The 14,053-nt window shown below is 32.9% G+C and overlaps 1 protein-coding gene across 2 annotated transcripts in view; it reads right to left on the bottom strand.

Annotated features, from left to right (window-relative positions):
* Nucleotides 1–4,523: 4,523 nt before the first annotated feature.
* The window catches only part of LOC140447322 (para-nitrobenzyl esterase-like), a 28,631-nt gene continuing 19,101 nt past the window's right edge, over nucleotides 4,524–14,053 (bottom strand). For both annotated transcript variants that reach the window (XM_072539920.1, XM_072539919.1), the window contains 4 exons: nucleotides 9,436–9,608; nucleotides 8,932–9,049; nucleotides 8,123–8,237; nucleotides 4,524–4,744 (listed from right to left, as the gene is read on the bottom strand). In XM_072539920.1, the coding sequence (XP_072396021.1) occupies nucleotides 4,564–4,744; nucleotides 8,123–8,237; nucleotides 8,932–9,049; nucleotides 9,436–9,608 (587 nt within the window). In that variant the 3' untranslated portion in view covers nucleotides 4,524–4,563. The remainder of the gene's footprint in view (nucleotides 4,745–8,122; nucleotides 8,238–8,931; nucleotides 9,050–9,435; nucleotides 9,609–14,053) is intronic.

The raw sequence follows: 14,053 nt of genomic DNA, 5'->3' as shown, positions 1-14,053 counted from the left end.
AAAAGTAATGAAAACACGTTAGGATGTTTCGAAAGAAAAGTATTAAGGTCAATCTATGGAGCAGAACAAACTAACTAGGGAAAGCGACGATTTTGGCCTGAAAATTAGCACGACTTAACCCATTAGCGAATAGCGTGATCATATGATCACACATAACAAGGCTTAAGATTTTATTTTTTGGCAACAGTGTGATAATTTTAACCTCGACTTAAGGCCAATGCGTTACTTAGGCCTTAGTTTAAAATAATAATCAGTGCGAGATGCATTGAATTGTTTTCAGAAGTATTATTTGTAGTGGTGAATTTGCTGGTTAGCAGTTGAAAAAATGACAAATACGTACATCCGATTTGTGTAAGTATTGCATTTATATAAAAAACTTTTTAAAATTTGGTTTGTGGTGTAATATGTTATATAAATTTTTTTTATAACCCTTTTTCTATCCGAATTGTCGAATAAAAGCCTCTCCCATTTCTCGCCATTCATCCCTGTTGTGTGTTAGGCGTTTCCTTTTGATATCGTCGCTCCAGCGCATTTGAGGTCTTCCTCTTGGTCTCTTCGCATCGTACGGTCGCCAGTTTCCGACTTCTTTGTTCCATCTACCATCTTCGAGACGTTCGTTGTGTCCAGCCCATTTCCATTTTAATTTAGCTGCTTATTTCGCGGCGTCCTTTATTTTTATTTTGTTCCGGATTGCTTCGTTGGTTTGCCGATCTATTAGTGAGATACCAAGCATCTGTCGTTCCATGGCTCGCTGAGTTTTTCGAATCTTGTCCATGTTCTTTTTTGTGAATATCCAGGTTTAAGCTCCGTAAGTGAGAACGGGAAGGATACAAGAATCGAACACTTTGGTTCGAAGGTTTTGGGGTATCTTTTTGTCTTTCAGTATGTATGAGAGTTTTCCAAATGCGGCCCATCTCATTCTTACTCGTCTGCTTATTTCGGTAGTTTGGTTTTCTTTGTTTACCTTAATATTCTGACCCAGATATATGTATTCTTCTTCATGTTCCACTTTTGTTCCTTGGATGGTTATCTGTCGGTTGATCATCTTTATTCGACATTAGCTTAGTTTTCCTCAGATTCATTTTCAGTCCTTTTTTTATGGATTCCGTATGAAGCTCATCGATCATCGTCTTCAGTTCTTTCCAGCTGTCGGCTATTAGTACTACGTCATCTGCATGTCTTAGATGGTTTAAATACTTTCCGTTTATCGATAGTCCCTTAGTTTCCCAATTTAGTGATTTAAAGATGTCTTCAAGTGCGGCAGTAAATAGTTTTGGAGATATGGTGTCTCCCTGTCTTACTCCTCGGTTGATTTTTATTGGCCTCGTTTTCATTCCGTTATCCATCGTGACTACCATTTCAGCGTGTTAATATATATTATGTATTAATATCCTATATCTAGAATCTATTCTGCTGTTGACCAGTGCTTCCTCAATAGCCCATAATTCTCTGCTGTCAAAAGCTTTCTCGTAGTCTATAAATGCTAAACAGATTGGTAAATTGTATTCGTTAACTTTTTCTATTAGGACCTTTAGTGTGTGAAGATGGTCACATGTACTGAACCCTTTTCTAAATCCGGCTTGCTCTACTGGTTGATATACATCGAACTTTGTTGTCAATCTATTTGTAATTATTTTTGTGAATGTTTTATAAAGTTGTGATAGTAGTGATATTGGACGATAATTTTTCAGATCTGTATTGTCCCCTTTTTTGTGTATTAATATTGTGTTAGCAGTATTCCATTCCTTTGGTATGTTTCCTTCAAATAGGCATTTATTAAAAAGTATTTTTAGGTACCTGATGACTTCTTCTCCGCCTTCTTTCAACATTTCTGCCAGAATTCCATCACTACCCGGTGCTTTATTTTCTTTCAATTCTTTAATTTCATTTTCTATTTCTACTTCGCTTATTTCGGGCATTACTTCAGAATTTACGTTTGTTATTTGTCTTTTCAGATTTTGCTTTGAAGAGTCGGGGGGATCGTTTCTTGAGCGGTATAACTCAGTATAGAAGTTTTCAACTATGTTTGATATCTGAGCTTTGCTTGTTTCTAGTTGGCCTTGTTGATTTTTCATAGTTATAATATTTTTCTTTCCTAATTTCGGTTTGGTATATTTCAGACTTCGATTTTTCTCTATCACTCTTTCTACATATTCTTGTTCATGTTTTTTAATATCGTCTTTTATCTGTTTTCGTATGGCTCGATTAAGTTCTTTGTATTCTGTGGTATTTCTTTTGTTTAGTGACAGGAGCTCTTTTCGTGGTTTCAGCATATTCTTCGATTCTGCACTTATTTTGGATTTTTTGTTGTTATGGCGGGTTGCTACTTCTGAGCTAGCATTCAATAGTTCTTTTGTTATAACTGAGTTAATTTTATTAACTCTGAGTTGTTCTAGATTCAGTGCTTGGGCGGTTTTTAATTTGATGGCATATTTTTCTTTATCGACTTTTAGCATTTCTGTGTCTATTTGTATCGTGTTATTAAAGTTAATTCTTTCTAGTTATCTAGTTATATAAATAAGTTAAACTTTATCTTAAAATGATTTACACTTCGAAATAGTACTTTAGTATTTCACAATTACACATTTATTAGGGATGTGGTGATATGAAAACGCTAGGCGTGAATGTGGGCAGTAGGTAATATTTTTTTTGTCTTGGAATCTTATAATATCAATCTATTTTCATCGTTTTAGTGGTTTAGTGGTACTAAACCTATTTTTATTGTTTTAGTAATATTGCTTTGGAAAAAGCATTAGCTATGGTTGAAAACGACGACGATTAAAATTTGTATGAAATATTTATAGAGCCTCCAGATCCAAATGTACTAACTGACGAGGACTCTGGCGATGAGGAAGGAGGACTAGTTGATAACCTAACCGGTAGACAATTGCGTGCAGGTGCAGAGGTTGTGATGAACTCATATACTGAGAGTCAGGACCAGTTAGAATATGAGGGGGATGAACAGCAAATAAATGACTCGGTTCATGAAGTAGCTGAAAACATAGAGAATCTATCAAAAAATATACCAAGAAAGTTTATCTAGAGAGTAAATGGATAGCAGGTGATATAGTACCACCCTTGTTTTGTACCACCTTAACATAGTTTTAAGTTCATATGCTATATTTTGCTTGATTATAGATGACAACGTTTTGCGACTTTTTTGTGAAGAAAGTAATAAGTACGCTGCTTCAAAAAATTATTCAGATTTCAATGTGATCCCTGAAGAGATTAAAGTTTTCTTAGCCATACTAATTTTGTCTGGATATAATATACTACCTTCAAAGAGAAACTATTGGGACTCACAAGGGGATGTGCGCAATGAATTTGTTGACAATTCTATGAGAAGGGATCGTTTTTTTGCAATTTCATGATATTTACACATTGCAGATAATAATTTTCCGTCAAATAACGTGGATAAAATGTGGAAACTAAAACCATTGGCAAATCATCATCACTAGTTTAACATTCACAACACAACACAATTCATTGAAAAAGAAAATAGGCGAAGACGAAGCAGATTCCCACAACAAGAAATAGAAATAACAGATAGGGAAATGAGAACGGCCATAAAAGCAATCAAAAACAAGAAAGCACCGGGACCTGAAGGCATCTCACCTGAGCTTATAAAATACGGATCAAACAAATTACACTGGATGATACAATGGATAATTCAGAAAGCCATAAATGGACAACAGCTCCCAAAGGAATGGATAAAGGCATACATGACATCTATATTTAAGAAAGGAGATATAATACGATGCGAAAACTACAAAGGAATAAGCGTAATATCATCAATAGAAAGATAATATGGGAAGATACTGCGAGAAAAGATAGAGCAAGCGATAAAAGGCAAAATCGGGGAGGATCAGGCAGACTTCACGGCAGGAAGATCATGCATAGACCACATATACACACTGGAAAAAAAAGCAAAAAATAGAGATATACATTTGGCATTTGTGGACCTGAGAAAGGCGTATGACTCCAAGGCGAAACTTAGAAATACAGACGGAACTCGTAGAAGCTACAAAAGCTCTGTATAAAGAAAATAAAGTGTCCATTAAAATGGGAACAAGAATCATAGGAGTTCACCGCAACAAAAGGGCTCCTGCAGGGTTGTTCCACATCTCCAACCCTATTCAAAATATACTTAGAGAAAGCCTTAACTACATGGAAAAGAAAATGCGAAGGCATGGGAGTACCGGTACGGAACGAATACCTATATACGTTAAGCTTTGCAGACGATCAAGTAGTGATTGCACAAAACCAAGACGACTTCAGCTACATGATGAAGAAACTACAAGAAAAATATACCAAGGCTGGCCTAGATATTAACTTAGCGAAAACAGAGTACCTATCTACAAGTAAAAAAGACATAGAAGATCTACAGATTGATGACAACGTAACAATCAAAGGAAAGGCTAAATATATATATATATATATATATATATATATATATATATATATATATATATATATATATATATATATATATATATCATAATAAAAAAATTATTCTTTTTGCATATTTATTTTAATAAACAACAAGATTTTTTATTCTAGACTCTAATAAGTTATATAGGGTGGACGTGTATAAAGATCCAATAGATTTTTAATATCATAATAATGTCTAGGGTTTTCTTTCACTGTGAACTGCGAATTTATATCTAAATACTTCACAGCATCGGGTTGTACTTCTGGCCAAATTACATTTTGAAGTTCTCCATCCGACCCTGGGGTGGGATTTCTAAAACGTAGAAAAGCATGTCATTTTATATCGAAAGTTTGAAAAAAATTGTAAAAAACAACAAAAAACTTAATTTTTTTTTAATTTTATAAAGCAATTACAGTTATTTAATTTACTAAATGACTAATTCAGCTCTAAATGGTAATAAGATCGCCATCCAATTTCTTGATTATCTTTTACTTGCTACATATTAGGGCCCCCGCCCACTAGGCGGCCTAGCTGTAGCAGCCACTCACACTACGACAGCTTACGGGAGCTAGCGCACTAGACAGCCAAGAATCCCTGGTTGCGGCAGCCACTAGAACTTGTCCGCTGCATCTGCAGCCAGTTAAGGAAAAAGAATGTTACTACCTTTAGTCTCCGCGCACCTGTCATGTCAGCTAAAGCTATATCTAGTGTAACCAACTAGCCCGAAAAATCCGGGACATGGCCCGAATTACGAAGGCGTGTCCCGGCATCCCGGACATGGCCTCCGGGCCATCCGAATTTTTAACTTTTTGGTAAAATTATATTTTGAAATTTTAAATGCGTTATTTTTCCAAGAATTCACATCAAATTAAATTGTTGGGACGAAAAAAAGTCGAAAATTTCAAGAGTGGAATACTAATACCACATCCAAAACGCATGCATTTTATGGTGGTATTATGTTATAGGAAAACTCAAACTGTGCATTTTTTTTTGTTTCTGTATTTTAATTATCCTCTTCCGAAAAGATTATTCAAAAACGATAACAATTCATGTATACACATAAATCATACTGACCGAGGTGTGCCGCATTTAACGATGTAATGATTGCTAATAAATGTTTTTTTTTTTCGGTTTTGTCAACCATTCTAAGTAGGTAAGCAAACTCCTTGATTTCATTCGCGCTGTATTCTTGAAGAATAAATGATTCATTTCCAAACCGTTACGTGCTTTGAACCAAGATCAAATCTGCTGTGTTGCAATATGATTTTATGTAAACATTTATTTTATGTCACTAATCAGTTTAAAGCCTCAAATATATTAGTGATCATCTACGAAGGTCCAAAGCATTGGTTAGTTGACTTTACATTTTTTATTTCATTCTATTGTAAATATGGAACCAGAACAAGAAATTAAAAAAGAGAAAACGTTATTGCACTTTTAATAAAACATTGCAAGAAGAATTCCCATTTTGAAAAAAAAAAAAATGATAATAAAAAAATGATCATAAAAAAAAATGTGATACTTGTGGATCCAAATTGTCGGATGTAATGAGTCACATCAAAAGTTAAAAACACCAAAGAGGTGTTAAGCTCCGCGGCAAGCAGCAAAAAATTTACTAAATTTTTTAAGGCAACAGCAACATCGAGCAATATTGATTTAGAGACAGCAGCTCGGGAAGGTGTTCGGGCTTATCATATGATTAAGAAAAATGAAAACTTTCGCTCAGCTGATTGCTCATCGAAAATATGTCAGAATTGCTGTTGAATTGACCAAATTTCAGTTAGTTCGTACTAAATGTGAGGCAATTGTTAAAAATGTCTTTGGTCTGTACATCGAAAATCAATTGGTTGGTGCAATGAACAACGGAATATACGTCAGTATAATTACCGATGCATGTAACCATGGAAACGTAAAGATGTTTTCGGTTGTGATGAAATATTTTGTTCCATTAGAAGGCATGAAGACGAAAATATTGAATTTTACGGCTGAAGACGGGGAAACATCTGATATTATTGTGCAGCTCTTGAGGAACGCTCTTAAAGAGTATGCCATCTCAAGAAAGTTAGTTTTATTCTGCAGCAATAATACTAATACTAATTTTGGTGGTAAAAACCGAGGTAGGCAAAACAATGTTTGATGGGAATCAGTTGTGCGGCTCACATTCTTCACAACAATTTGCAATGTGGCTATAATATGTTAGCATTTGACGTGGAATTAATTATGGTGATAATTTTTCGACTGTTCTAACAACCATTCAAATTTCGTCATTTTGTGTCATGTGGAACAATTTCACCCAATCATGTCAACATTAGACTGATAATTTTATTCAGTGCAATTTTCAATCCCTATGACAACACGATCGAGTTTGACAACTTCATCCAAATAAATTTCAAAATGTTAATAGATCTTCTATAGTAGAAAACAGCAACGAATCTAATGTTAACTTAAATTTTAATAATTGTACTTTCACTAACTGTACTTTTAATAAATAAATGTTTCGTTATGTTGAATTATGATTTTTTTTTTCGAAAAATTATCCGCCGAATATCCCTCGGACATTGATGAATGCCTCATAATTTCATGACAAATTTCTCAAGCTCGTTGCTTGGTAACAGGTACCAAGGAACGAGCTTTCGATTGTCATGAAATAATCTCGTCTGTTATCAATGTCCTAGGGATATTACTACTGAAAATTTATTCACATTCTTATCGTTTCATTGTCCGTGTCACATATTTAAAAGAGTTTTGTGAAACCGCAAACGTTGAACACTAGAAAATTCTTGGTAATGGGAAAACTCGCTTTTTGGAAATGTTCACATGCGTGCAGTCAATCTTACGAGTTTATGATGGATTAAAGGCGTACTTCCTGGAAACTTCAAATAGCCCAAAATTATTGAAAGATTTTTTAAGAAACCATGTTCGAAAGTTTGGTTGTTGTTCATTCTTGATCAGGTAGAAGCAGTTTTACATCTAGCCAATGCAAGTCCCATGCTATGCAAGTCTGTCTTGCATGGCATATCTCTTGCCTAGCCTGTTTACATCAGAGCTATTTCTGTGCAATTTTTGATGCCACTTTCATTCTGGCCAACAAAACAAATACACCAAAACATTAACTTTAGATATTTCAGTTGGAAATTTCAGTCCAGCATTAAATATATTAAAATATAAATCACAAATTATTACATCCAATAAATAATATTATAAACACAATCATATGTGATAATGTTTAGTTTTATTCTAAACTATAAATTTTATTATACTGGCATTATTATAACCAGTTATGGCTTAATCCCATCAAAAATATCATTGTCAACATAAAAATGTTAAATAATCAATAAAATGATGGTATTACAGTCCGTGGTCTAGAGAAAAGTCCCGGATTTTATGTATTTTTTTTAGCCTTGTCCCGAATTCGATTGAATTGGAGTTGGTCACACTAGCTATATCCAATGTTTTTACAGTCGCCGCACTTGTCGTGTCAATCAGACTTACAACTTGCTGCTCATAATATGCTGGCTGCCGCAGCCTAGCTGTCTAGCGCCGGGGCCCTATAGTTCGGAAACTTTGTCACGTGCGAAGGCTAACTTTATCACTTCATCAATTTTTCAACTTGACAGACTTCCGTAGTGACTAAGTTGACCTTGTTTAAATATTTTTTTTTTAATATCAATAATAAATATTCATACTTACTGGTATTTAATAAAATTTGTCCACCATTTTAGTACAGGTTTTCGAAAGTTTTCATTAATTGGACCATATTTTATTCCGTCCCACAAATACCATAGTTCTGTTCCATGTGGAACTCCTAAAATAATAATAATAAACAAAAAATTATTACAGTTATTTAAAATATTCCTAAAGGCGTCATAAACGTGCATCTAGCACTTGACTGTTTTAAAATCAGGGACCAAATACATCCTCGTCTGACATAAGCTATATTTGTATCTACCGATATGGCAAGTTTTCAACTGCTGTGTACATGTACAATCCGACAAGCAAGACCTGGCGGGTGAGCTGCGCGAAAATAGAAAAGGACTTATTCTAAGAGAGATATGAGAGGTACTTAATCGCGGGTGTCACAAATGCGTAGTTGCCGTATCAAAAATTTAGTTGGGATCTGAAAATTACGTTAGTAGATAATTATGTTCCGTGGTTGTGTGGATACGTGTGTGATAAACTAATTTACCACGAAAACAAAATAAAAATAATAATATTGTTATATTGCTATGATATTTATTTAGCTCACGCTGTTTTCACATATCAATTTCTTAATTCAGTGTTCTTTGTTAATTAATCAAGTAATAAAATAATCGTTTAAAAAATAACAGTTACATGATAACTTCGTGTAAGTTTTGTTGGGGAAATTAAATTAATTTTAATTCTACAATAAACTGTAGTGGATTTAAATATTATACTACACTCATGTATCCGACTAATATTTTAGAAGGAATGAAATTAGATAAAGCTAATGAAAGTTGATGAGTTTTTTCTAAACCTACCTAGAAGAGTACTGTCATCTGGTAACCATGTTAATTCATAGAGGTATACAGGTACATATCGCGAGGCAGCTTCAGCTTGACGTATTGTTGATCGAACAAAAACTTCATCACTAGTGTACTAAAAATGATCAAATCATAGGTTATTTGTCAATATTTGATTCTTGAATTTAAATTATGAAAGGAAGTGGAACTTAAGGTTTCAATATTAAAATTTTAAGAAGTAAGAAAAGATGTCTACAATTCCAAACAGCCAATGCACTTTTTTATCTGGTTATTCTTAACAATCGCCAATCCATTTCGTGCATGTAAAAATAATCAGATAAAAAAACATTACGAGTTTGATCGCAATTGCAAAATACCTTCCCAGAAAGCAAATATTTTTAAAATATATGCGTAGTTTGAAGTACTTCTGAATTAACAGATACAAATCAATGTTTATATGCCCATATTTTTGTTATACTAGATCCCTAACAGATTATAAAAATGCATATTGAATTTTCTTACCTTTATTAGTGCATTTCTATCTTCTGTAAAAGACGAACAACTATAAAATGTTTTTAAAATTGTACCAACTTTCTCCTTATCTTCTTCGGCTACATTAAGGAATGGTGATACGATATTTGCTGGACGTTCATCGAGAAAATTGGCCCTTTCTTCAACGAGTGTTTTATTAGTTACTAGAACAGAAACGTGTTTTAATTAATAAGTTTAATAGGAAATCAAGTGTTTCCTAATTTTTGACATATTTCTAATAAATATTTTATATCTATACACAGTGATTTGAGCAACCTTGACCAAGACAGTAGCCAGACAAATACTAGAAGAGGATGCTAAGAGTACCTGAAAGTAGTACCTGAAGGGTACCTAAAAGTAGTACCTGAAGAGGATGCTAAGAGTACCTGGGTAGAAGATGCTAAGAGTACCTGAAAAATATCAGGCTGTCAACTTTTTATATTAAACTTAATGAAATTCAAAAAAGATCAGTCATTTGGGGCATGAGTAATAGTGAATACTGAAGCATGTTTAAAATTTTCTTAAATTATTGCCCTTAGAAAATTACTTTCACACCACCTATGTATATATATTTTGCTAGAAACCTTAAAAATAACCCATAAGCAAAGAGCGATTTGTCATGCCTTTTTCTCAACAACGAAATAGTTCGCCATACGTTTCTCGTTCTTTTTATCCTTTATTTATTAAATAAAAGCCCTTCCTCTTAATAAAGAAGTCAGTTCCTATTGTCCAAACATCCAGCTTATTTTCTAAGAAAAGCGGAGAGGTTGGTTTTCTATGAAATAATCTTTCCTGTCAAGAGAAAGTAGTAAGGTTAAAAATACGACCACACTAGCCTTGTCAATTAAGTATTATTTTCGCGTGGCACTCTTCGGCCCATACTCCTACTCTTTTTATCCTTAGTTTGTCTAAGTATCAGAAATCGAGTTTATTTCCGAGTTGTTTGCTGTGGCAAGCGATTTGTCTTCACCAAACGGCGGTAAGTGTATTTTCAATTCACCATTATCCATATATCTTTATGCAGTGCTTCCTACATTAAATATTTTCTCTTTTGTTATACAGACGTCTGGCAATTCGAGGATACAAGGTCACTTCTGTTTGCCGTTCTTGTCTACTATTTTTCCTTGTTCTTCTGCATCTCTTTTCTTTCTTCCTGTATCCATCCAGTTCAGTCCAGTCTAGTGTGAGAATTGACTGATCTGTTACCTGTGCCTACATCAATTTGAGAGATTGCGGAGTGAAGCCACCGTAATTCGTTACCTTACCCTAATCATCGACGTTGCTTGAGAAGTCCCAATGTAACTGCAACTGATTCTTTGTATTTGAGCTGTTATAAGAGCCCCGACCAAGAGACCTCTACCAGACTGAAGCTCGAGCCTAGTACCGTTCCCTGTGTAATCTCTACTCTGTCATTAAAGAGGGTACCATTCAATAATAAAATTATTTCAAAAACACTTGGGAGGAAATAGTGTGAATTTTTTGCCACAACGAAGATACCGATGAAAAGAACAAAGTATTAGGTAACAACTGTTTTGTTAGTGTTTTTTTTTACATTTCCAATTATGCTACCTTGTCAGTCCATTTTGTCTTCAATTTTCCAGTGCGTCGAGTGGAAGACTGCTACAGATTAGTTAGCGGTGCTGTATAAAGCATTTCTTCAAACGTAGAGCCATCTCTTTGCCTAGCATAATTGAGTCGTTTAGGAGCAGAGTGGCCCAAATTATTTTTTTATATAATTCAGATAGGTAGTACAATAGGTGGCATTTTATCATACTAAGAGATGGCGCGAGTTGTACAGTTAGGCTACGTACAAGAACGGTTGACTACATAGGATAGTTCCATCGCCCAAATTTGTCTGCCACTGCAATACGCGGCTGTGACGTAGGTGTGGGGATGACAAGCCATTATCGACCTTATTGTTACTATTAACTTTTACGGAAGATGAGCTTAATTTGAGATTAAAAAGTTTAAAACGAAAAATTTACGTTTGGTTTTTGTAAATAGATGGCAGATAATCAGATTTTTAACAGTACCTAAGACATTCAGACTTATAAATTCTTAATGATGTCTTTTACATGGCAAATAAAATTTATTTTTGAAATGAATGCATTTGCTAGTGTTATAATTAAATTAATAAATGTCAGTTTACTCTCAAAATAAATATTTCTGGTAAATAAAATCTATAAATCCGTGTTTTACTTACGTAGTCAGAGCACAAATTGATATCCAAAAACATTTGATGATAAATAAAACTATTCAATACTGAACCATTTATTTCATAGACATACATAGGTAAAACTAAACAGTATACAATACTAGAAAACTTTAGAAACATTCCCTACTGAACTATTTTATTTAATTTTCTAATTTTTGACCTAGTTGAATCCAACACGGATAAGTTTTTTGCTTCAAATTTTCAGCTTCCTTGAATTTTAAATTTCTATAATTTATTCTAATTTATGTTCTAAGTTTACAAAAGTTTTTAGTAAGCGCATATGGCAACACTTTTTCTTTTTTTAAAATCCTTTTTGAAATGTCTCCAACAACTCCATTATTTTTCCTATAGGATCAATATATTTTTAATAATATTTATTCCAAATTTTATTTTTATGAACCACTCATCTGTAGGCTTGATAAGACCTCCATAAGAGAGTTGCTGCACCCATGATGGTAAACTATAGGTTGTGTTCGTGGAGACAGTTCCTGACTAGTTCACTAACTTTATATGTGAAATTACCTAAATCAGGTAAACTATCTTTAAATTTTTTGCTAAATACCCAGCGATGTATTCTAAGGTATCTTCTGTAGTTTCCTACAAATCACTGACAACACAATATGAGGTGGTAGACTGATTAGAAGATGATTCTTGGAAAGAGAAAGAACTACTATTGTTAGATACATCAGGTTCTTCTATTTTTTCTTGAGGAATTTTAAGATTGGTTTTTGAAGTTATACTTCTATACGCACGGTCGGCGTTGGAAATTTGCATGAGAGTGAATCTGTGAAACCATTACATATGTAAGATAATGAGTAAGAGAGACACAGAAGATATATTTTCTCTCTCTTCCTCTCTCGAGAATAAAAATGTTCCTTTTGTATTTAATATTATATACCTATATTATATATAATATTATTATTTATGTGATATGTTTTGTATTATTTAAAATTAAAGGTTTATAATTATTTTAGGCTTTTGTATTTCAAAATAATCACTGTTTTACCGAGAACTGTCAATTTTGAAATCCATTAGTGTCATGTCTAATTGGCAAATCCTTTACGTGTTGTGTTGTAAGTTCGAATCCCAATTATGAATTTTCTTTTTTATTTTTGAAATATTTAAAAACCTCACGTTAATCTTATTACATATATGTAATATACGCAAAAAACATAAATTTTAAAATAAAATGAAAATTTACAACATAATCTGAGTTGTTGGTTTTTTATTTTTATCTTCGTAAAGTAAGTTATGTATATTGGCAGTTTTAAATACTTATGAATATTACATTTTAATTTATATTGTATTATTATATTGAAATATGTTGCAGTGTATTTATTGTATTGTAATTTTTATATTAATAATAAAATAAACAATGAATTTTACTGCAGAGTATGTGTAAAAGTTTTTTTTGCATTCAACTCCTTTTATACATATATAAGAATACAAATATATATTTTCATTAAAATATTGATACAATCCTTCATTTACTATACTCCTATTACAGGTCAAATGTTTATATACAGCAAACGATGCACCATATACCTATATAACTAATTCTTTTTCTCTTTCTGCTCTCTCTTACCTATAGCATTACATATGTAATGATTGTGCAGATTGACTCCTATATAAATTTTTAACGGTGAACGCGTGTATAGAAGTATAACTTCTACCAGCAGTCCCACTGGAGTGCCACACCCGTTTTTTTGGAATACTTTTGGACTAATATATTGATCCACACTCAGAAAAAAGTGCAATTTGGTTTGTGGTTAACACTTTATTTAACAAAATTTCAGCAAAAATTTCAGATTTTTTTGATTTTTTCTGAACATTCATATTTTTTGCTTTAGAATATCTCAACTGACTTGTTAAACTTTTTATTTTCATTTGACCCTTTTTCTTCAAATTGGAATGATCAGCTATTAATTTTTCATACTTGTTTAATAATTCGTTGTATTTTGCTTAAAAATCTACTTCAGAATTTAAATCTATATTGTCACCAGCTTGTTCAAAAATTATTTCAGATTCAGTAATAGTATGTTCATGTTAATTAGATGCAATATTTAAAATATTTGAATCAACCTTTGTAATTTCTGCTACAAGTTGCTTTCTGTTTCTAACATCTAATCTACCTTCACGAGTAGAGACAGAAGGTGTGTCAAAGGTATGTTTATATAACAAAGTATTGGAACTGCAGTTTTCTTTAAAAGGCGTTTAGTAGGTAAACCTAAAATAAGTTACGTTAAAAAATTTTTATAGGCATTTTATTGCTTTTTTATTTTACCTAATAATTCATTTTGAAGATCTCTTTCATAGTCATTGTTTGTAAAATGAACAGAGCAAATTCTACTCTGAGAATCAGGATTAAAATTATCAGCTCTTCTGCATCGGTTA

The sequence above is a fragment of the Diabrotica undecimpunctata genome, chromosome 8, assembly GCF_040954645.1.
Source record: "Diabrotica undecimpunctata isolate CICGRU chromosome 8, icDiaUnde3, whole genome shotgun sequence".
Taxonomy (NCBI): domain Eukaryota; kingdom Metazoa; phylum Arthropoda; class Insecta; order Coleoptera; family Chrysomelidae; genus Diabrotica; species Diabrotica undecimpunctata.
The sequence above is the reverse complement of the archived record's forward strand: the minus strand, read 5'-3'. Positions and strand labels throughout refer to the sequence as shown.